Here is a 25,327-nt window from a genome sequence, read left to right on the forward strand (position 1 = left end):
ACACTCGGGGTTTGGCTGTATATAAGCAGTTAAGCGAGGGATTTTTGGATCAATGTGCCAGTCTCCAAGGGCGCACACTCTGACCGGGTGATGGTGAGAGCGCACGCAGGGCGCACAGGAAGCGTGCTGACGGTGTGCTGTTTACTTCACCTGCAGTGACCAGGAGGGAAACCCCGACACCTGCAGCTGCCAGGCCGGGACACGAGCCCACGCTGCCTCCTCCACGCACAGCGCTGTCCGGCCGGTGTGGTGCTGAAAAGCGCAGGATGCCAGCCTGGTGACTTCTTGGAGCTGAGCCAAGAAAGACGCAACCTTCTAGAACTTTTTTTTTTTAAAAATTAAATAATATTAAAAAACAAACAAACAAAAAAAAACAAAGACTTTAATGCATGGATTCGAAGCAAGATAAAACCCAAGAAGAAACAGACAGCACAGCGCAGAAGTGATGGCTGGACTACCCCCCGCCCTCGGCGTCACTCCGGCGGTCTGAGCTCAGCAGCGCCTCGAACCCAGCGGAGCCTCCGTAGAGAGACAGAGGCTTTCGATCAGTGAGGTACGCTCGGCCACTCTTACAGAGGGGGAAATTAGGCAGAGAAATTTGATAGATTGCGCATCAGAAAGGCTCTACATGCAGCTGCGAAAATGGGCTGTATCAGCTCCAAAGCGCCTGTTGGTAAGAATCGTTTTAATTTGCTCTCTCTTAGAAAAATAAAAGCACGCCCGGAGGAAGCCTGATTTTTTTCGCATTTGTTTTGCTGCAGCCTTTCGCGGGTTGCAGAGGCTTACGAGGGAATTTTGGGTGCTTGTAGTGCACAGCATGCTGTGCCGGAGATGTGAGACATATGATAGCGCTACTGAGTCATATGCATATGAATAAGGAGCCTCTGTGTGTCATATCCCCGCTTTAGATGGCTGGAGCTGAAACAGACCATTACGGGTTAGTGGAGTGTGCGTGCGTGTGCAGGGGTACGTTTTAGCGGGGTGGCGGGGAAGAGTTGAGGGGCTGGCGTCTTGCAGCCTAAACATCGCGATGCTACGAGAGTTGCAAGAAGCTTTTTGGTGAGCACGTCAGTCAGAGGCAGAGAAGACAGAGGTGCTCTCGACACCACTGAGGGATGCGCTGTTAAAACGTCTCTTTTACAATCGGAAGTCTCATCCAGACACGATGGTTCTGACCGCGCTGACCCAGTTTAGTTGCAAGGTAGGACACATTTATTTGCTCTTACGCGTGCGACAGAAATATCGAGGTATATCGCAGCATGTTTGTTAGAAGTAGAATGATCTCATCTTGGTGTGATGAGTTCGTAGATGTACACATTAGAAATAATAATAATAATAAAAAAAAAAAAAAACAACGCGGATCAGTCCTTCCAGGCGCACACATGCAGCCATGAATCATCTGCTTGTTGCCAAGAGACAAGCTTCATGTTGCCACCACATCTGCGTGCTCTCACGGTTGTTTACACCTTTGCTGTACGTGTCTCCCATCCGCTCGGCTGGCGGCTAAATGTCGCCGAGGGCCCCGTCCTCTGTGAGCTACCCCGACCTCTGACGCGTGTCCCCTCCCGTGTTATTTATTTGACTGGGTCTCCTCTGTAGCCATGAATCAAAACCCGACCCACATCCATCCATCCATCCATCCGCCACATTCCCTCGGTGATGTAAACGTTAAATGCAGCCTTTCATCCATCCATTATATCCGTGCGCACACATCACCCGCCTCTAATTGGTGGCGTAATCTGTCGCTCCAGTCACTTGATGATTATGGCGCCTTGTCCCAGTCTCCTTGTCGCGGAGTGCGTAAGGACATGCCCCAAGTCCCCACAAAGCCCATAGACAGTCCGTGCACGCAGTGTTTGTGCACATCTACCCACAGTGTCATACAGACTGCAGGTCAGCAGCAGCCACCTGTTCCCCTCTCATATTCAGCCTGTATGTAGAAGTGACATCACACCGCTGCTGGTCTTGACCTAATTGTGTTGATTCGCTCATAAGTCTCTCAGAGAACCGAAAAGCCACGAGAGCGAGAGAGAGAGAGAGAGAGAGAGAGATTCACAGCCGAGGTCTCTCTATCTGCAGTTTCCACGACAACGGCAACTACAGAGAAAGAAGGCGTGTGTGTCTGTGTTATTTTGTATGTGTGTGAGCGAGACCTATAAGCACAATTAACAGATAAATAAAAATAAACCTGCAATCCTCTGGCTTTGAGCGGAGAGGAGACACTGCTGCAGCTCCGTCTTAGGAAGATCACAGTCAAGGGAAGGAGATTAATTAAGATAAAAAGACGTCGAACAAATTAGGCACAGATGGAGGACGACCGCGGGGCCTCACCAGAGAGCCGCCACGAGTTTCAGTCTGATTCTCCGGGTGAAAAGGCTAATCTCTGTGTTTGATCAAGCCCATTGCCACATGTGTGTGGCGTTTCAGCTCACAATACAACCCACTCCCCATCAGTTCCATTACATCTGACGATTTGTTTGTTTTTATTCCATTTTGATCTGCAGCCTACAGCCACGTAAACCTCCATCCTTCATCTGTTAAAAAAAACCCTTATGGCTACAGGGACTTGTACAGTGACTGGGTTTGTGCATTGCGACCGTGAATGCAACACATTTCTGGTGAAGTGTGTTGCGCGCACAAAATCTCATAGCTCATGTGTGTTGCATTTAAGGGCAGTAAACCAACGGGTCGACATCCAGCTCAGGCTGTGCACATCCGCGTCCAGTGCGCGCATTTTCTGACCATCACTTGCTGACGTGTCACCATCAAACCCTGCAGGGTTTATGCAAACTGCACAGCCCGCATGCACACAGGCTCATATGACAGTTTCATTATGGAAATCAATCGGATGCTACACAACACACGTGCGCATCTTTCACTCCTCCAAACAATACTTTCATTCACCGAGGCGGCCTACATCCAGAGATACAATACACCCCGGGCATCTGATCGCATCACACCCAATTAAACGGCACATATTGAATTCAGCTGTTGGGCAACTTGAGCTCGGCACACTAAGCGGTGAGTCTTTGACCTGGGGGTGAGTGATTGGTCTTGATATTGGGTTCAATATTTGAGATGGGTGCTGGCGACTAATCGAGCCAGTTGTTCTTTTCACAGACAGTAACTAGAAACGCGTCCCTGCGGTGGAGGGCTGGAAAGAGGAGCCAGGCTCTGACATTTAGAGGCCCACCTCTTAATCTCGTTTTGCAAATCTGATTTGAAGAGTGGCGAGCCTGTGGAGGACTGAGGGAGCTGTCCAGGTGCTGAAATGTTCCTGCTGCGCACCGCGCTGAGAGCTCCATGCGCAGCAGCAGCAGCCTAATAAACACCTTTGGTCCCTCATGGTCCAAGAGTCTGTCAGGTCACGACGAGGGCAGCTGATAGAAAGGTTAAACTCATGTAATCAACCGGATACTCACATATCTGAGGGCAGTTATGTGACGTTTGCAGCCAGAAGGTTGTTTAGTGACATTTGTGCTCTGCGTAGTGCTGCTGCTCTCCTCTGTGTGGCTGCGTTTAATGACGTGATCTGTTCACGTCAGAGAAATGTGCATTTAACAACTGGCAGGTAAAATAAAATTGCATAACGCCATCACAGGCATGCCCCTTATTCTGTACTTTTCTTTATATGTTACACTGCTTTTCTCCCTCTCATACAAAGCAGCTTCATAAAATATCAAACAGGCTTGGACTGCTGCCAGAGTCGTACCTGCATGACATGGCATGGCTTTAAAGTGCATGGAAGTAGGCCTCCACACCACCCCCACGTTATCTCACTACATGTAGTCTCTGCAGAATGCACTGCAGAGAAGGAGGCCAACACTTAGACCTGTACCACACTTTGAAATGTGTAGATTTCGCAGAAAGATGCGTCCCTTTTCAGCAATTCAGAATGCCTCACTGCATTATATTCCATTGAATCGTTACTTGGTATCTGAATTTTGTGTCTTCCTTTATACAAAGAGATCTCCACCAGTTGCCGATGCAGAACAGGCACAATTTGGTGAATAAAATTCACCAGAATACAAAAATGAAGTGTCTGATTTCTTTTCACTTTCTCAAAACCTACGCCTATCCACACATAATAATAATAATAAACGAAGAGTGGTACAGGCCTAAGCACACATTTAACTCCAGTAGCACTAAATATCTATTTAAAATACAATCTTAAACAACACCCTGTTGATTTTTCCTGCTTTACACTCAGATTTAAATCTCCTTCAGCAAACAAAAATCAGATATTTTGGAGACTTTGCTTCGCAGTTTCCTTCAAAACCTTTTCTTTTTGTATGCTCAGCCTCTATTTTTCAAGAAGACATTTAGGGATTGGCCCAGTTGATTTTGGGTATTTCGCTATTTCATATCGCCGTCTGATTGGTTGGTTTTCTTTGAGGGAAACTGCAGTGTGATACGGAAACATTACATTCCCTTATATGGTCATGGCCCCTCCTCACCTTGGGGTCCTCGTGCGGGACGCATGGGTTGGCATGGTGACTGCAACTATGACTACAGCAACAGGTACGGTCGGCTCGCTCCTTAAACCTCATAGTTGCTGTAGTTTTTGCTCCAGTGACGAAATAGAGCACATTATGAACAATAGCGTTTTCCCGCCACATGAAAGCGTTGTTGTCGTAATGCCGCATGTGTCTGAGGTGTGTGTGTCCTGTCGGAGCAGGAGCGTGCTGCTGGGAGTCTGACCTGTTGCTTTGCTCTAACCTGCACGTGGCTCTCTTCCTCCTGACAGTGGCGGTCGACGGGTCGTTGCGCGTGGACTGGAGCGCGGCGAGCTCACTGTCCGACCTCGCGCTTTTGGGGAGCACGCGGACCTGCTTGGCGCGCAGACTGATTCTGACAGCACCTTTGGGCGCTCTGGACTTCAGCGAGGTGCCTGAACTCTCTCTTTAAAGTTTCATCCATTATCCATTATCTATACACCGCTTAATCCTCACTAGGGTCGCGGGGGGGGCTGGAGTCTATCCCAGCTGACTCGGGCGAAGGCAGGGGACACCCTAGACAGGTCGCCAGTCTGTCGCAGGGCTACATATATAGACAAACAAGCACTCTCACATTCACACCTACGGGCAATTTAGAATAATCAATTAACCTCAGCATATTTTTGGACTGTGGGAGGAAGCCGGAGTACCCGGAGAAAACCCACGCATGCACAGGGAGAACATGCAAACTCCATGCAGAAAGATCCCGGGAAAGCCGGGACGCGAACCAGGGACCTTCTTGCTGCAAGGCGAAAGTGCTAACCACTACTCCACTGTGCAGCCCCTTTAAAGTTTCAGCTTGGTTTCATTATGTAGCCTTGTAACCCCACTGACGCCTCGTGCACTGTCTTGTCTTCAGTTGAAGTCCACCTTTATCTTTAAGCTAGCTCATAGTTGTAAGTGCTCTGTAATGGGGAGGCTAATGGCGACTACAATTAGGCGAATGTCGCATTTAGTTTAGCAGAATTGTGCAGGCGAACAAACCTCATACAAAATGGACATTTTTAAGCCCTTTAATTAGATTCAAGAGCTTTTACTAGCACTTGAAGACTTTCGGAAAGCGCTATAGTGATTTCTGACAAAGTGTTAATATCGCTTCTCACGGCAGTCATTTTGAGGTCACATGACAGAGCACAGGTGGAGCTCATGGACGCAGATTTGGTTTCAACATTTAGGGGGGATCCCAATTCATCTAATTTACCACAGCAGAAATTTCAGTTTGAATTACACACAATATCAAGTTAGAGTAATTACTATATTATTATGTCAGCACAACCCATGCACACAGTTTTGCAACTCGGACGGTTTATCCAAATCAGAATTGTTAACCATTAATTTAATGACATGGAGGTAACTGGATTTCTCTATTGAGTGTAGATTTACTTAATGTTCTTTTGCAACCTCCTTAAATGTTCATGTGGCATCTATTAATGTGATGATAAATTCATTAATTTGAATTCATTTATAAGTCCCCTATCTTTAAAAGCATTAAAAGCGTTTTAACAAGATTTCTATTACACCAGCTTATTAGTTTAACTGCAGTGAAAAGTCAAAATATCTCCCTGAAAAGGGTCAATTGACGTTGGAAGCCTCTGGAAAAATTTCCACCTACTTTCAAATGTGTTGGAGGTTGCATGGATTTTTTAAAAATTTTACTTCAAATGTTTATCAATTCTAAGTATGGATCTCCTTGATGACTTATAATCAGCATTGTTATTGGCCCTGGTAAAACTATAACAGCTCACCTCTAATTATAATGGTTTAAGGAAAATACAAGAAAACAATTAAGTTATAGATATACATGATGTGGTGGTGCTGACCTCAAGGTCTACCCTAAGCTTTTGTTAGCTTATATTACCTGATCTAATAGCAAAACAATGCACTAATCACCCAATTTACAGTTTATTTTTTACAATAAACATTTTTATTACGTCAAAATAGGTCAAACAATTGTGCTTTAATTATAACTGTATAGGTGTTCATGTTAAGTGATAGAAAGGTCTTTCTATTGTGCCTCAATGTTCCAGTGTTCTGGTGCACTGGTTTTATCTCCTGCATTAGAAGCCTCATTTCCAATAGGATAAGTGTGATGAAAAAAGTATGTTGTGTATATAACTTCATGTGATTTGAGCCAGGCTTCAGGTAACCAAGTGTATGATAACCTACCGGGGCACCTACCAGATATGCCTAATCAAAGACCACAGTCTCTCTGTAATTCACCACATGAAGCAGAAAATTATTTTCTCAACCCTTCCTAGTTTAATAATTACCTTATTAATCAAGCCATCCAAGTCTGTAATGTATGTCTCAACCCTGGGTTCTTTCTCCATTTTAGTTTTAATTAACATCAGCCAGTTAGTTTTCAGTTATTTACAAGCCATTCATTAGCAATTAATTTTTAATTTGGGACTTTAAATGGAATCTCAGTGATGTGTAATATTTCTCGCCTTTGGACAAAATGTAACACAGGAGCTCTGCTTGAGATCTACAGTGATTGTACTGTTGGTACAAGTCTGCATTATTGGGTCAGCTCAGCTGTGAGATGCCACATTTATCTTTGTGAATGTTTATTTGAATTCTACAAACCTGCAGTACAACACATTTGTATTTCAGACTTTGTGACCTCTTAATTGCAGAGACAGGTGCACCCACGGGATGTCCTGCTCCCAAAACAAACTGAATCTCAGGAACATAATGCTGTAGCAAACAAATGGGTTAGAAAGGAGGACTTTTTGATGAGGGCAGTGGCTCTTAAGAATTGTCATAACCTAAAAAGAAACCACTTTTATGTGTATAGAAAATAGGCTGTCAATCTACATTAACAACACAAAGATGTTGTTCTTTAGGGGCAGTTTAACCTGAGGCTTCAAGGAACCCTTTCTGAAGTTGTTCTTTACAGGAACAAAAAGGAATCATATTACAAAGTATTTAATGCTACGGCTGTGGGAGTTGAAGCAGGATGCTTATAATTGGCTCAGAGATGATGCGGATGATGAATCCACCTTGCCGCTTTTATCCGTGCCCACCATCTGGGTGTGAATCTGATGTGTCGCAGTGAGCCAGCCAGGCAGTGATTAGCAGCATCTAAGTGATCCATTATGAAATGCAGCCTCTCACTCTTCATGGGCGGGTCTGTTATTGAACACTGGGCACTGTGAGAGGCGGGTTGGCTGGATTGCTGAGCTCACCACATTTCTTCATCACAGAGGAAGCCCTCATTAATGCTTTACACTTCAGGGAGCCCTAAAAAGACACAGTAGCTATATTTGGTATTTGAGATTTATTTTTGTTGAAGTAGCCTTGAAGTAACAATTGATGATTTCTGGTTAGACATCCTAAAAGTCTATTTAATGCTTCAAAGGGGGCTATAATGATGCTAATGCCACGTCTCTGATGCCCATTTTAGCTGAGCAACGACGTCTACTGTAGCAGAAAGGAGGAAGGCACATGTTAGAGTCCTCATTTGGCTCTGGTGGTTGTCGTTCGGTGTTCTGAGAGTGTGACGTCATCAGTGCATCAGACACGCAGACATACCAGGAGGAATTGTTCCACGGCGACTGGTTGCCATAGAAATGTTCTCATTGTGGAAAAGTTCAGACAGAGGGAGGGTGAATAAAAAGAGAGAGAGAGAAAGGTAGAAATGTGGCATGTCAAAGGAGGAGGAGGATGTTGGGGTTATTTTCCACAAGGGGAAGCAGATATCGTGGCAGTCTGTTCCACTGAAACCATTCATGGCTTGCTTGCTGATCTTAATTTGTATAATGACTTTTATGTATCCCTGTGACTGCAGCAGTAGAATGGGCTACTAAACAAGGAGCGCCATTGTGTTAAGTAGTTGATGTTTGGGAAATAAGAAAAGGGTATTTGATTCAATCGCCCAGTGCAGTGGCACAAATTAGATTTCTGTTGTGATGTAACCTTAATTAGCCCCCAAAATAGAGCAATAAAATTTTAATTATTAAATCCTGTGACATTATGTTACAGCTTCAAAATAACAGCAATATTTTTTTATGGTTCAGTCACTGCAAACGGTGAAAATGGTGCACTTAATGAGCCCCACTGGATTCTTAAATCAAATTTTTCAATTAAATCAAGACAAATGTAACACATTGTTTTAAAAAGAGTCACAGATTCTGTGTAAATAGAAAAGTAAAGCCTGTTTCAGTCTGTGTGAGTAGGTTTGAGGTAATGCAGATAAGGAGACAGTGGTCAGATTAGTTTAATATCATACTCTGCCTGCTCTCAGCTCCTAACAAGCGCGTTGTGTCAAAGAATCTGTTGTGTTTTTCTCTGTAGGGTCTGCAGGCCGTGTTAGTGTGCACTGACTGAAAGAGACTGCAGATAACCAGTGATTTAAAAGCCAGTGGTGAACCTGAGCATATCATGACAGACCCTCCGCTGCTCACTAGACCGTGAAGATTTATGGCTTCTTGATATAATGTGTGTGTTTGTACTGCTGTTCTGATGAAGACCAGGACTCTTGACCTCCAGACACAAGTGTGCTACTGTTGGATGTTAGGCTTAAAATGTAAGGATTATTATACTAGAGTTCAGCTTGGTCTGAAGCTAAGGTTTGAAAGGATTTGAGGTGGATTCAATTGTGCATGTGTACATGTAGTGGAAAAAGATGCCACACAGCAGTGTAATTGAAGTGCTCTGTCTGTCCTGAGTACAGCTCCTGCCTTCCTGTGTATTCACTCTGCTGTTCAGTAGGGCAGTGGGGGAATCAATGGAGGAGCAGAGTCGGCAGTCAGCACAATCACACTCAAGCAGAGGATTGTACTCACTTCTGAAAATCTCATGTATTTGAATGGAATACAAATTTCTTCCTCCAAACTTCAGAAATGACAAGTTGTCTTTCCAGATATTATTTTCTTCAGTGTAAAAATGACTCCTTCATATCATCAGGGGATCCTCCGCTGGGAAAAATAGCACGGAAATCGGGTTTTAAAGCATTAGGCAATATGAAACAGGAGTTTTCGAGTTGGGTCTCTCTGAAGATATATAAAATCCTCCTACACCACATTGAAATGATTTCTCAGGACAACTATTTGAAAACAAATAGAAGATATTTAACTGTAGGTGGACATTAACTTGCTGACATATGAATTTTAATTAAAGGCCAACGCGATATATAATTCTAATGTTCCTAGAGGGTATATGTCGCATCTCTTTCAGATTATCCTCCCTCTGATCTGTGAGCTGCTCTGTGGCACAAGAGGATTATCAGGCCTCGCTGCAGCAGCTGATTTGATCTCAAGCTTGGGAATCCCCCTTTTACTTTTGAAGGGCTCTTTTGACAAATCATTTTGTTGTTGTTTGTTATTTAGGCTGGTGTTTTGTCGGTATTAAGTGGAATTGACAAGTCAAGGGTCAAGGTCAGGGTGATGCTTCTGTGATGAGCTAGCTTTATCGCTGGGGTTTTCTTGTTCCCTGAAAATCAGATGTGGTCTGTAGGAGTTGTGGCTCATTGAAATAGGGAGATTTACTTTCAGAATGGTTCAGCAATCCAAATGCTTATTATGTTTACTAATGGTTCAGTTAATAGAGCGAGTAAAGCAGTTCGGTGCTGCTTCTCAAAATGAAAGGAACTGAAACTGGAGCACAATCAGTCACAGTGGGACTGGACACAGTGTGTACCTGTTGAGATATACTTGTCTGCTCATAACCGTCATCAAATTGCTCAGTCAGCCAAGTGTGTTGACCCATATTGAGTAACAACACAGTAGCGTCAGCTCAGCATGTGGCCTTTACTGTTGACGTGCCGGGTTCCCACGTGAGTAGAGGTAGGGCTATAAAAAGAGTTAGCAGACAAAGGAACTTGTCAACACCTGATACTCCCTCTGTGGTTTGACTTTACAGAGCAGACAGATTTGATGCAGGACAGACAGGGAGGAGGTTCATCCTTTGTCTTCTGTTCTCTTAACTCTCAGCAAGGAACTTACAGAGCCTATTGAGCTGTCTGCACACAGAGCCTCATGAGTTCCCTTACAAGACATTTTTTTAATATTTATATAGCTGACTGAATTATAAAATCTTCTATCAGTCACATCTGGTACCACTCGAGAGGCCCACTTGGCTAACAGCTGTGTGGATAATGTGCAAATATAAATCACTTCAAGTTAATACCAGAGTTTTGCTCCTTTTTTGTGTTCATCTTCCTTTTTGCTGTATACATGGCAAAATACTGAGTAGTGCTGTGAGGCGTTTCATCCCAGTTACTTCAACAAACTATTACTTTGCAACTCAACCTGCAGGCTTATTTGACAAACGACCAAATCTAACATGCAGCAACACCTATTCACCATCATCCCTGCTGTTCTGTTTTTAAATGCCTGTCTCCACTCTTCAACATGAAATATTACGCAAATCAGGGGTGTTTAAACCGGACCTTTAACATGCTATTGCACACTAAATCACATAATTAAACATAAATATAGTCGTGCTCATGAGTAGCTGCAGAAATAATCATCATTCACTCACAGACATGCATGTGTGTGTTGCTGTCTTACAGCTTGTGACTCATTAAAACACTGATTGGTATGTAAAAAGAAAATCCTTCTGTTTTCAAGGCCATGAAGTACACTGAAGTAGTTGAAGTACTTTGAACATTGGAGTGTCTTTTCCATCAAAAGGCAGCACTGGGTTTTCCTGTGAGTCATAGCAGGCTGTATTCAGATCTGGCTCACATTCATGCTGAGTTACTGTACAAGTTTTCAGTCACAGTCTTTTATTTTTTTTCTTGTCGTTTCAGGTGAATGTTGATGACACCATTGAAATGTTACCAAAATCAAGACGAGCGCTCACCATTCAAGAGATTGCTGCATTAGCACGATCCTCCCTTCATGGTAAGTGCAGCATTTAACACAGACAACTGCATGGAGCTTGATATACTTGATAATATATATGCATCCAGTAAAAATGAGCAATCATTGCTGTATTATAACCTCTACTTGCCATGTAGGTATTTCCCAGGTTGTGAAGGACCATGTGACCAAGCCTACAGCCATGGCGCAGGGCAGAGTAGCCCATTTAATAGAGTGGAAAGGTTGGTGCAAGCCTATAGACACTCCTGCAGCGCTGGAATCAGACTTCAACTCTTATTCAGACCTCACTGAGGGAGAACAGGAGGCACGCTTTGCTGCTGGTAAGATATCTTACTAATTATAGAAATGTTACAGGAAAACCTTTTTCTATTGCACTCAAACCTAAAGCTTAAAACGAAGTTGTTGAATGTCCACAGGCCACTTGAGAACAAATACAATGAAATAATGACTGATACACACAGGGCAAGAAAGCTATGTGCAAAGTAATGATGAAGTACCACAGAGGAGGTTGTAATTATATGAGAAATCATCAGAACAAATTACAGAATTTATTCAACGACAGGTTTATATGATCATTAGTTATAGCTAATTAATGGTAAGAAATGTTGCAAATACTTTAGTGTTAAATACACCTCATATATCCACAGTATTGATGATGGCTCATATTAAACCAGCTTTGAAAACAGCTTCATACAGATTTCACAATGATCTTTAGGTGTTTGGGTATATATATAGAAAGTAGCTAATCCCTGACCTGATTTACATCTGTTATTGCCATCTAGTGTGCGTCTTGATATCTTATCTGGATCAATAAAATGTTTGTATCAAGTATAAACACATACAGAAAGCATTGCAATCTGAGTGCTATCTGATTGGCCGGACCACATCTGAGGTGGTGTGGTTTGTGACTGGATCTCAGCCAGGTTTGGATCTCAACAAGGTCAACCACAATATCAGAAGAGCAGTGAAGGGATTTAGTATTGCCCTTTAATATTGTTGGGAGACAAAAGATAGATTGAAACGTTGGATCCTACACTTCGAATACTGTACTTTATTGGCATTTTAAATGCCTGGTAAATACAAGCATCTTTCAAAATTCACACTAGCTGTTTGTAATGCTGGATTTAATCCTGAGCTCAGATAACGCTAACAGCATCACATGCATAAAGACTTAATGCAACATATTTTGTAGTCTCCATATTGTGCATTCTGGCAAATATAACTATGTTGACAGTGTAGAATGCTGTCACTTTGCAAAAAAAAACCCAACAAACTAATTAGAATAATAATTTTTGCCTTCATCGTGGAAAAAAAAATTCAGATGAGCCTTTCCTTGGCATAGGAAAGACAAGTAAAAGCCATATGGCAGCATGGCGTCACTGGACCTGGATGACTTGCTTATTGACAGTCAGCCAGATCTGCCTACCTAATCAGAATACTGATATTTATTCTCAATATAGGAAAAGACAGCAAGAATATATATATATATATATATATATATATATATATATATATATATATATATATATATATATATATATAGATATAGATAGATAGATAGATAGATTACATATATGTATTTGTTGTACCCAACTCTTCTCCACACTTGGATGGCTTGTTCTTCTCACATCGTGCTCAACTACAGCTCATCTGTTTCCTCCATCTTTTACTGACTCTCTTCATCTTTGACTTTACATACACTTCTGCCTCATCTTCTCATTAACCCCCTCTCACATCACCCCCTCTTTAAATGTTCCTCTCTGCCCTCTGTCTCAGTATTTCCTCTTTTCCTGTCTTTTTCACCCCGTCCCTCCTGCCTGCTCTCCCTCCGTTCTCTTGCTCGCTCCCTGCAATGCAGACTCTCAAGGTTAATTTGCACAGTAAGGTTTTGCTCCTGGCTAGTGCCACCGTGACTGAGCGATTTTCCTCTGTGCCTCCTCTGTTCTGCTTTCTTTCTTCTTTCCTTCTTAATGTATAACTATTTACAGGACTTGTCTTCTCTGCTCATACCGCTGTCTTTGTGATTTTATATATGCACCTGTAATGATGATTCAAGGAAACTGATTTATCATAAGTAAAACAGCAAAAATGATCACAATCAAGCATATAATACATAGATAAGCCAGTTTCTATTAGCATCACACAGCACAGTTTGAACCTAGCCACTCACTGCATGTCACACAGAAATGTATGACATATATAAATGTATTGTATAATAATGTTTGGTTGTAAATGGCTCTAAAACATGTGAACCTTAGAAATGATTTCAGATGAGCCTATTACTTTGCATTATACTCTGTCTCCTCGGCTCATATCATGAGTGTGCGTCCAGCCCATCGGGAGCTGCCAGTAGTGCTGACTCAGTTCAATTTTGTCAAATTTCTCCTTGTAGTCTGGTGATGGTGTTGCTGTGGGTGACTGGACATACTGTGTGAATGTCAGCAAGTCTGTTAATACATATAGTGAGCACGTGCAAATGTGTGAAGTGAGTGTTTGGCGTGCTTAGTGTGTACTTAAGCTCGTTACACTAAAACATAATGGTATATGTTTATTTGTGTAGGAGGCAGCCTGAGAATTGAAAGTGCACTGCAGGTGGGTTGTCCTGTTGATAGACTGACTTCTGCCAACACGCGCGCACACACACACACACACACACACACACACACACACACACACACACACACACACATAGACATGCATTCTTTGAAGTTAATCCTGCAGTGTCTCGCCATGCTGCATGAAACTGGCTGCCAGCCTTGATCAACAGAGAGGGACCTATGCCACTGTGTGTTTGTGTGTGTGCATGAATGAAAGAGACAGAGTGTTTGTGAAACAATATGTGCAAAGTACATGTGTGTAAAGGTTGTGTGTGTGCATGTGTGTTAGAGTGGCTGTAATCCAGGTTCTGGTGCACTGTAGGGTAGCGGAAGTGTATGTGGCCTTACCAGGTTTGCATTATTCCTGCAGCAAATATGCCTGTTAGAATATCTGAATGAGGAAATTGGTGTTGGAGGGTGAACAAAATGTCTTTGCTACATGTGACTGCTGAATCCAACGATGCAGCAGAGCTTTGACTTTGACACTGCATCAAGCTGCATCTCTTTACCAAAATATTATTGTTATTATAGTTATTATTTATTATAATGTTGCAGACCACAGTGATGGGACACTTTAACCAACCACAGATCTTTTCATCCAGATCAGGTCAGATAGCAGCAAGGAAGCAACATGTGGTGTTGCAGTGGGGTAAACAGAGGACTTTCACTTGGGAGGGTGGGATTTGAACTCCAGATAATAATCAACAAGTCAGTTTAAGGGATATTTAGCAGTACAAACAAAAAAGGATTCATTGATTACAGCATCTTAAATGTAAAAGTTTTTTGATTTCTTTCTTTTTGTATTCCTTCTGAACTGAATATATTTAGGTTGTGGAAAAAACAAAACATTTGAGGATGTCGTCTTGGAATTTGAGAAATGCTGACTGACATTTCCTTTACAATTTTCTAAAACTTTATAGAGCAAACAACTAATTGATTAATTGAGGAAATACATTAATCTACAATGAGCATAACCATCAGTTGCAGCCCAGTTCATGAGACAGCAAGAATCATGACTGTTGTGGTGGCTGTGGTTCAGGTGGTAGAGCGGTTGTTCCCTGATTGCAAGGTTGGCAAGTGTCCTCAGGCAAGACACTGAACCCCAATGGGTGAATGCAAAACACAGTGTAAAGCACTTTGAATACCAACTAGGTAGAAAGGCGCTATAAAATTGCAGAGCATTTACAACTCCATGCTCTAATTTTGCTGTGTCTGCTTGATGTAAACATGAACAGCTTGCTCACAAGTTCATCAAGTGAAATGTCACAGCATGTTTCATGTGATCATTACAGATACCATTCTGATTTTATCTGCATAAGTTACTATTACCTTTTAACCAAATCTTTAGGGAGAAAATATGAGACCTTAAACTGTAGTATTTAAAGTTTCAGAGCTCTTGGAGGGTTTGCTGCCACCAAACTATCAGTGTGTTTTACAGACAATTTCACATAAAGCTCTGAAGTTGTACTTCAAGTGTAGCAGTAGATTGTTTGTGTTTCAGATCTTCATCATGACCACATTTTTGCACATGACTGGTTGTAACCAGGCAATCACTTCATTTTGATATTAACACAGTTATGCAGAAATAAAAGTGGGGATTCAATGTCATAGATGCCATCTGCATCAATACAGAACAGTTTAGAGGGCTGTTTGTTAGTCTGTATTTGACCAATAAATAGTATTAAAAATAGTACTGGTCAGCATTAAAGTAGCCACCTCCAGCATGTTGCTGGGTATAATTTTAAGGTCATTCAGACAGAAGAAGCAGGTACTGTAGGTGTGTAATTGCGTATATATCTGTGGGCGTACAGCATCTCTTTGTCTCTATTTTAGTCTTTTTTGTGTGGTATGTTGGTCAGAGACAGATAAAACAAGTGTATGCAGGTGAAAACTCTTCTTTCCTCTGTTAAAGCAATTACAAAAGATTTTCAAAGCGGAACTGGAGAGCAGCCTGGACAATTCTGTTTGCTGGAGACAGTGTCACTGTTTGTGAGGACAGTTCAGGGTCCATCTCCAGTGCAAGATGAATGAAAGCATCGATCTGGCTCTATGGGAGACAACAGACGAATACTGAGCATTGACCAGAGAGTCAAAGAGAGAGATGTAAAGAGAAGAAGACTGAGGAAGGAGAAATCAAAATGAGAAGTGAGGGACAAGGCTGAAAGATTGCAGGGTGAAAGAAAAGGGAATGGTAAGAATGGGGAGAGTCAGGTGAGTCGATAGAGCCTTTTATTGAGAGAGACGAATGAAAGAAAGGCATGACATGCAGGAGAACTGGGAGGAATACAAAGCAGATGGACTGAGGGGAAGAGAATGGGGGCGAGCAGAGAGAGAAAGAGGAAAAGAGAGAGGGAGTCTTAGGCTGTGATTGGCCAGCTGCTGATGATGATTGGAAGTGATTGGTCATTAGACCTTGTAGCTTACTGTTTCTGGCACTTGCTGAGTCACCTCACACACACACAACACGCACACATACACATTGATGTTCCTGCTGTGGCCTTATGTTTGTGCGTTTTACATGTATGTGATGAGTGTTTGTAGTTTGGAAAATATGGTTCTTACTTTGGGAGGTTATTGAATAGATCTACAGATACAATCAACCTAGATTTTCACCTGTATGATTTAGTTTTTTGGATTATTCTGCAATAAGCTACTGGACACAGTGGAAGCAGCTTCATGTACACACAGAGACAAACATCCGTACCAGGGAAATGTGTCTTAAAAGTACACTTGACAAAAGCACAGACCAGGTTTTGGAATTATCTACAGCTTGCAATAAAGCCTCTCTGTTGTGTTTAGTTTTTGTTTAATTTGTATCAGAAAAATGTGGGGGTTTTTTTTGTCGCGACTCTGTAGAAGATGTGTTATATATTCAGCTCCGGGTTGACAAAATACCCATAGCCCCGATGCTAAAGAATCTCTTCACACAGCTTTTATCTCTCCTCATTTTTTTAGGAGCAGAGAGCCACAGAAAACCTCTAGTGCTGCAGCAGGCTTTTCGCTTTTCGTCAGCTGAGGCTGGCGTTAGTTAAAATGAGAGAGGCATCAGACAAATGAGCAGTAATTAATTCATGTTAATTCTGTAACGACAAAATGAAAAGTTTGGCTGCTCTCTAGTAAGAAGCTCTTTGGATTCAGTCAAAGATTGTGAGTGAAAGGAACCTGTTACACTGTTGTGGATCTCCAGAGTTCTACTGTGTTTTTGTGTTTAAGTCTCCTCATATCATGCCGACATTTTTATCCTGCTTCATATTTGGTGTTGTATGAATAAAACTGCTTTGATCTGATCTGCTAAGAGGTGCTATGAGCATCCCTCATGGATGTTATAGGGCAGGACAAAGCAAGAAAGACCCTACATTCAGTAATACTGAGTGTACATATTATACAAACAGTGGTTAGGGCATTTATCTACCTCAGTGGCAAAGAGAACAGACTTATGTTACAGGCTGTTATTCCTTATTTTACCTGTTTCTCTCCACATTTGGCTCACAGAGAAGTAATTTGGATTTCATATTTTGTTTGGCAGATATATTCGTATTTGCTCAGTACTTTCTTTACCTACGTATTCTTAGCGAGCCACTCCATTTTTTCCATACCAGCCATGACTTTAACACCACTTTCAATGGTATAAAATCTTGACCTTCATAATTTCAATGAAAATGTCAATGCCGATTACTTCACAGAAGTCAGTTTTTTTTCTGGAATTTTGAGAGACATACCGATTTAGCTTGAGTCATCTTTGTGTATTTTCCAACTCTCTGACTCCCCAACATTAGCAGGAATGCAACCTGCAAAACAACGTGATCAAACACTCGGTGACATCCATCGCAAGTGCAGCAGCTCAATTCCCGCTGAAGAACATTGACTGTAATGGGAGTGCTGTCTGTGTCTAGTCTAATTCTACGCTGTGCACTTTGTTCCTCACACAGACCTGCCAGTCAGAAACAGCGACATGACGTGGAGTCACAATGGCTCATGGCGCCTTCCTGTTACCATGCCAACATGCATAGCTCACGTGTGCATGTGTGTGCTTGCAGGTGTGGCAGAGCAGTTTGCCATAGCGGAAGCTAAGCTGAGGGCCTGGTCCTCTGTGGATGGCGACGAGTCCAACGATGACTCATATGACGAAGACTTTCTGCCTGCCAACGAGCCCACCACACAGAGCACAGGTAAACACACACACACTAAAGCTAAATCACATTTATTCCCTTCATTTTGTCCCCTTCCATCCTAAAAGCCCATTACACACCCTCTTCCTCATCCATCTCTCTCCGCTCTCCCTTGCTCTGTATCTTTCTTTGTCCCAGTGCCCCAGTTTTCATCCTCTCCCGACATTTTTTTTGTTCCTCGGCACAATTTGATATCCCTCCTGCAAGTTTAATATCATTTCCTTTGCTGCGGAGACAGAGCCTGTGTGAGGAAGGTGTGTGAGCGGGTTATAAATACACAGAGTGTATTTGACCGTGGCTGTGTGTATGTGTGTGTTGGTGTGTATGTACCAAAGCTTTCATCTTGATTACATGGCACCACCAATAACCTGTACTGAAGCTAATAACATTCAGCTCATTGCTGCTTCTTTGTCTTCATGTATTCATCAGTGGCTTCTTTCCCTCTGGAAAAGGCCATTTAAGGATAGAAGTTTCACCAACCATGTACATGATGTTGGTCAGCTTTACATGTACTGTAATCTGAGTCAGTGATACTACTTCACTGTCACAGATTTTGACCTTTAGTGCTTCAGCAGTTTTCCAGTTACGGACACATAATATGCGTCTTTGCAGACCATGTTATCTCCCTGAAACAGAAGACGATAACGTGGTTCTCTATCGCGTCACATTCTGTACTACTGTAATCAAGCATTTTATTTTGTATCATATATCTTAATATTTTCTCCTTTCTCATGTTGCTGTATCAACCAACAATCCTACTTTTATATTGTACATGTTTCTTGTTGTAAATGTTTTTTTAATTTGTCATCATTTTCCTCTGCTGGCGTTTTTCACACGTGTTCTACAGTGGACACAAGCCCTTTTCACATTTTTACATCAACATATTTCCTGTAAAGACATATTTCTGTGGACTTTGATTGTCACTACTGCATATGCATTGCTTTAATTTTGGGATAGCAAATACTTTAATGGTTAAATACACTCATTTGTACAATTGTTAGTTTCTAAAATTAGAATAGTGCTATTTGTGTTTTTCAGCTGTTATTTAGCAGTCGCAATGTAACCAAAATCCACCTTATGTGGTTAACATAAGTGAGTTTAGCTTCCCAAAATTACTATCTCAAAGGTATTCTGTGGAGTTAACAGGTTGAATGTAATTTTGTCCACATCAATAATTAGTAAAGCAGATTTTTAAAAAAGTTAAACCTGTCTTGTACACATACACACACACACACACACGCACACACACACACACATATTGTTTACATCTGTGTTTGCACAAAACGTGTCAGTAAAACTCAAGATACAAACATCTGCTCATCAAAACATTGCTCTGTAGCAACAGGTAAATGTCTCCACAGGGTACCTTTAAATGAACAAAAAATTTAATAATGAGTGTTGATGTTGCAACCACTCAGAAGATACCTTCGGAACAACACTATAGTTTGGTCTCATGTTTCTTCTCCTATTATTGTTCTTCTTCCTTCAGGACTTCATGCTCACAGTCTGTATCATTCCCTCTAGATGTGCCATCTTATCCTCCCTACTTGAAGGACCTGATCCACAGCCAGCTTTGCCAGCACCTGGGCTTGCGAGGCCCCTGTTGCGAGAGTGGAGGAGGAGGTGGAGAGGGAGGTGGCAGCGGAGAGCCCTCCCCTACAGCAGGCTCCCCAGACACCCTGTGCTCTAGCCTCTGCAGCCTGGACGAGCAGCACCCACTGCTGCGTGACCTGGGTGGGCACCGCGGCACACACTTCCACAGCAACGCTGCTGAGCTCGCCGCAAAGATCCTGTCGGCGCTGCACGGAGGGGAGGAGCTGCTGCTGGCCCGACTCCAGAGGGTGGGGCAGAGCGGGCCCGGTGGGGGGGACTGTGGCTTCCACAGCCTGCGTGGGGGCGGGCGGAGCATCAGGCCCTGCGGGGGTCAGGACTCTCCTTGCTACTCCATGTCTTACTCCGAGACGTACCTGTCGCCCGGTGAGGACGACGACACCCCCTGCAAGGACTATGAAGGCACCGTGTGCCAGGTGGAGGCAGAGGGCAACGGGGTGGAGTACCCACCTGACTATGACCCACGCAGGAGGGTGTCCGACGTGGCCTCCTCTGGGGTGGTTTCTCTGGACGAGGAGGATGAAGAGGAGGAGGAGGAGGAAGAGAGGGCAGGAGAGCCAAGCAACCAATGACTCCTCTCTTCTCACCTCAGTGTTGAATCCCTCCACAGTCTATGGAGGACTTTCTTTTTTGCATCAGCTCCCCCTCTCCTTCATGGCGTCTGAAATGTTTGAACCTCTGAGCATGTTGTATTTTTTTCTCTGAGTGATATAGAAATCATCCGTCTTTGCCTTACTTGCAGCATTTCAGCTCCTCCTCTCCACCTCGTAACTGCTTTGTCCCCATTCCACGTATCAACTCTTGTTTTCTTTGAAGGCGTCCAAACAATCTTTTTTATCAGTGTGAAAACAGTGAATGCTGGACTTGCTCCAGCGGTCCAGCGACTGACTCGTGGGTATGACGCTCACAGTTTTCGGCTCTGTCCCTACCTGCGAAGCAAACAGATGCCACCACCAGGCAGACAGAATGACTGAGAGTCCAGAACTCTGACTTATCTTTGCATGTGTTTTGCAAGTGCTGAAATCAATGGGCTGACCCGGTCTTGAGCACGATTTGTAATCTCAGCTGTTCAGTATAACCCCTGCCCATCTCCCCAGCGTCTCCCATGGGGGGGCAGGTTGACACTGCATCCTGGGACCTGCCCTTACCACCACCCCCCCTTTCCTCCTTTGCAAGAGACTAAATAGCATCATTTTGGGCATGGCTTGCTGAGTATGCCAAACTATTTAACCCTGTCACTACCAATTATGAGCAAATGCTGGAATGTTTTCAAAGTGACAGGTCATAGTATGTATTTTAAAATAACAAAGTTTAAAAAAAGATTTGTCACAAATGATATGACAGAAATGATATGCTTTTATTGTACTAGTTTTCTATCACTCAAACATGTCGTGGTTCATATTATTCCAAATATCATTATGATGGACATCTGCCATAATGATCAACTAAAGCTACTGCATATTTTTGGGGGTTCTGTGGATTCCTGCATGGAAGACACAAGAACTTTGGTTGTCTTAAAAAAAAATCCACAGCAGCATCAGCAGCAGCAGCAACGGCGACAAACACAAACAGAATGTTCCTGAAGTGACCCTTTGGTGATAGGTGTTCGGCAGGAAGGTTGTAAAGACAGAAAAGTTTTTTCTGCGGAAAGATAAGTTGCATTGGAGATTTTCTATATTTTTGTATGCGTTGTCTTGCTTTGATCTCTTTGCCTATGCGGCGTGCCAGTGTATGTGGTTTTTTGCACGAAGCTAATGTGGCTGTAGATTTCTCCTTTCTTCGTTATCACTGTGTGATATAGTCTACTGGGAAAAAAATAACAATACAAATGTGAAAAGTTTTTATTTTATTTTTTATTTCAAAAGAGGATACTGTGATACGGTTTGTTATTGCCATTTGTCATGATCCTCATGAAGAGCTCTTATTTTTTCCTTATTTTTCAAAAATGCTCTTCATTCTTTCCTCTCATACTGACTCTTGAAAAGCTTTGCCTTTTATTCTGTACTTTCCCTTCTTTTCTATGATGCTTGCAAAAGGGCATGTTTATGTGACACATGCAGAAATCTCCCATCTCCATGGTGATGTGACGAACCCCATTGAGGTTCTCCCAGAGGGACTGTCATTCATACAACTCAGGAATTCCCATTGGACCAGAGCATCAATGCATCCCGCCTGCACGCACAACGCCACTCATCTCTGATCCTCCACCTCGGTGTGTTAGTGTGTGGATGTTTGAGTGAGAGAAAGCCTGGTGTGCGTAGTTATTTTCTACAAATAATTAAAGCACAGATTCAGTCCCCATGTCCCCTCTTTTATGTTGTTTGACTGTTTAGAAAAGCCTCAATGTGTGAGTGTATGTTTGACGTCTGTGTGTGTGTGTGATTGTGAGTGTGGCTGTATTGTAAGATGTCAGCGAGCGATTCAAGCTCGCACTATATATCCATTCCAAAACCCCTCCAATGCAGCGAGTCCCTTTAAAACAGTGTCTGGTGTAGTCGAGCTCTTATTGGAGGTGAACTTTTACTGGTGCTGGAGATTTTAAAATAATAGCATACAGTGCATAAAATGAATTTTGAACTCAAAATTATATGAAAACGAAGAGTCCCTGTAAGGAGAGTTGCAAAAGACAGCGACAACTCAGGTGGAACCATTGAAGCTGTGCCTTTCATTCGTCACCTTTGACCTCCGAAGTATCATCATCATCATCATCAAATCCTTCATGTCACTCAGGCCCTAGCTTGGCTTCCTCCCCATCCCCACTTCTAAACATACTAGAGCAGAATAAAGTGCTACGACCATCAGTCTGAGGTAGATGGAGGCGCAAAATATCCTGTTGCATCTCGTCCTGTCGCCGTAGGTTACAGCAGGGCGATGTGCGTCATTGTCCTTTTGGTTGACATTAAAAGCCGTGCGATGCTGGCGAGGTGAGGTTGTGCTTTTGTCCGGGCGCGGTGACGCGAGTGTGCCATTGTTCACCGACTCCCCCCTTTTCCTCTATTTATCAGCTCACTTTGTCCACCACTGTGCATGCATTTGCTCTGTGTGTCTATCTGAGTTTCCCCATCCTCTCCCCGGGCAACGTGTGTGTGTGTGAGAGAGAGAGAGAGAAGGCGGGCACCTTGGTGTGATGCATTTTTCATTCAGCAAGCTATCTTGCTCTCTCCCACATCCAAGAGTTTTTTATTTTATTTATTTTTTTTGTTATTGTACTTCTGAAGACTATGACTACCTTCATTCATTAACCTTCACCCTGACTCCATCCTAAATGTCATCCTTTGTAGAAGTGGCACTGTTGTGGATCTCCTCATCTTTATATCCTTATGAGTGCATTTTGTCCTCATAAGAATAGAAACAGAAGATTTCCCGCTGACACACACAGAGACAGCCTGATGAATGTGTCCCCTCTCCATCCTGCTATCACTGCTCTGTCATTTCCTGCCTCACCCTCCTTTGCTCCCCTCCTACCTCTCTTTGTCTTCGTCCTTTCCCCTCATCCTGTCTCCCCCCTTTTTCTTTCCCTCCTTCTCTCCCTCCATCAGTCTCTGCAGGGGGTCATTACGTAAGTGAGAGGACACTGGAGTGCTACCTTTGCCGACAGGCAATTAGTCTGCGATTATAAAACCGCCTGATGATCAGGAGATGTGTATCTCTCTCCTGTCTGTCTTTTTTCACCCTTTTCCCCTTCACTCCATCTGCACCGTCCCTCCCTCCCTCCCCTTTCTCTCCACCCCCTCCTCACATTCACAAGTTTTTTTTTTCTAAGTGACATCATTTGAGGTTAGCTGTCCCAGAAAACTCCTCATGGTCTTTTGTTTTGGTGCTCGCCTCTCTGTTTGGAAGTGATTCATATTTTGTCACCCAATAACAGAAGAACACCTGACTGTCCTTGAGTTAAGCAGATATCTTGAGAGTGTTCCTTACTGTGCAAGTGTATGTGTCTCTAGGCATTGTATTTTAGTTTGTTGCTTCAGGCAAGCGCTGACATTGGATAGTTATCAGAGAGAAGTGCTCCAGATTCTGTGTGTGTGTGATAATGGCGGGAGAACCCAGTGCTATAAAAAGACATCAAAACATCTGTCAGACAGTGTCAAGGCAGGAGGACGTATGAATATTCAGTTGGCAGTGGTGCCCCTGTCACCCTATAACCTACTTACCATTTAAAACAAGGGAAGCTAAAGGGCCGAGGGAGCGTTCTCCCCATGCTACTGACCCTCAGCAGTGAATACTAGGACAAACCACAAGTGAGACTGAGAGTGTGAAAAGTGCTGCAGGAGCTGAGTTTAACGAGTGTAATCTTCACAGACAGAGATGGTCTTTGTTTAACCCACATTAGCCTCCACTGTCTTAATTAAAACATCCCATAATCCTCGGGGGGTTTGGGTTCACACAGTGACACACACATAGAATGAAGAGAGACTTACAGTGCAGAGGGCTTGTGAGAGTTCAGAGAGCAAAGCCATACTACTCACTCAACAGAGGCAAAGACACGAACTGAAACAGGGTGTAAGGAAACAGATGACCCAAAATGAATGTACTGCCCCATCCTTGCCCTAACTGGGATGCATGTCACTATCAACATCAGTCCAACACACACTCAACCATCTCCTCCCTCTGAATCTCAATCACCTCTCTTTCCTTTTCCTCTTTCTTTATAATACTTTCCTTCCTCTTTTGGCTGAATGTAATTATTTGAATATTACCATGGATTTGAAAAAAAAATATTTGTTTGCTGCATCTGGTATTATTTCGAGTTAATAAAATATTGTTATTGTTCTTTGCAAAAAATACAGACCTGGTGTCCTGGTTGTTTTTCATGTTATAGTGGAGAGAGAAACATTAATCTCCCAGGATTCCAAACAGTGTTTTATGGCTTTGATTAGATAATGAACTATTACATTCACCTCTTCCAACATCACTTACTCCTGAACATTCACTGCGGACACACACCATAAACCCTGTTGCAATTAGCTCCCTGACATGACGACATCATCATTATTAAGTTATTAGTGGGGCAAAGGACACTTGTCAGAGACCTGCACAGAGTGGACCTGTTCTTAGTGATCCTACAGCAGTAAGTATTTCATTTTTCCATGACATCATTGGCCCCTGGGGAGCTGCTAATTCATTTGGTGGGTCAGCAGAGAGAGAGAGGACAGAAGAGCGTGATGGAGCTTAAACTTAGACGGGTGTATATCGGGTTAGGGTCATTGGACAACACAGATGCAAAGGTGTTGTTTTGTTGGAGTGTAAACTAGATGATTATTGATGAGATTTCTGAAAATGGAAGGAGCTCTAACTAAATAATAGCAAAAGAATAATCAAAAGAAAAAGATTAGAAAATACACTCAATATATCTTAGAGAAAGTAAGTTGCTTGCCTCAGTAGGGAAGTTAAAATTTCTCCAGTCAGTGATAAAACTCCTAAAAACTCATCTGTGTATGACAGTTACATATTTATTCCTGCCCTAAAATGACTTGGATGTAACTATACCGTTGTTTTCTCTAGAATGTGCAGGTCTATTAAGTCCCCGCCTCTCTCCATCCAACCCTCCACAATTTTACACCAGCTCACCTACGCCTCCACTCAAATACTGTAAAAAAAAAACAAACAAACAAAAAAAAACACTC

General features: G+C 42.8%; 1 protein-coding gene across 6 annotated transcripts; it reads left to right on the forward strand.

Moving 5' to 3' along the window:
- On the forward strand, positions 1-24,489 carry fam131ab (family with sequence similarity 131 member Ab). 6 transcript variants are annotated; one of them, XM_023283232.3, is made up of 6 exons: positions 2-553; positions 4,748-4,887; positions 11,251-11,344; positions 11,461-11,643; positions 17,958-18,089; positions 19,614-24,489. In XM_023283232.3, exons 3-6 carry the CDS (start codon positions 11,275-11,277, stop codon positions 20,270-20,272), a joined length of 1,044 nt encoding a protein of 347 aa, XP_023139000.2. In that variant the 5' UTR covers positions 2-553; positions 4,748-4,887; positions 11,251-11,274; the 3' UTR covers positions 20,273-24,489. The 6 variants fall into 6 exon arrangements, with proteins under 6 accessions (XP_023138996.2, XP_023139000.2, XP_023138998.2 ...); XM_023283227.3 differs by having other exon boundaries at positions 540-673; XM_023283233.3 differs by lacking the exon at positions 2-553 and adding an exon at positions 1,057-1,201.
- Positions 24,490-25,327: the final 838 nt, after the last annotated feature.

Source organism: Amphiprion ocellaris, chromosome 7, assembly GCF_022539595.1.
Source record: "Amphiprion ocellaris isolate individual 3 ecotype Okinawa chromosome 7, ASM2253959v1, whole genome shotgun sequence".
NCBI classification, from domain to species: Eukaryota; Metazoa; Chordata; class Actinopteri; family Pomacentridae; genus Amphiprion; species Amphiprion ocellaris.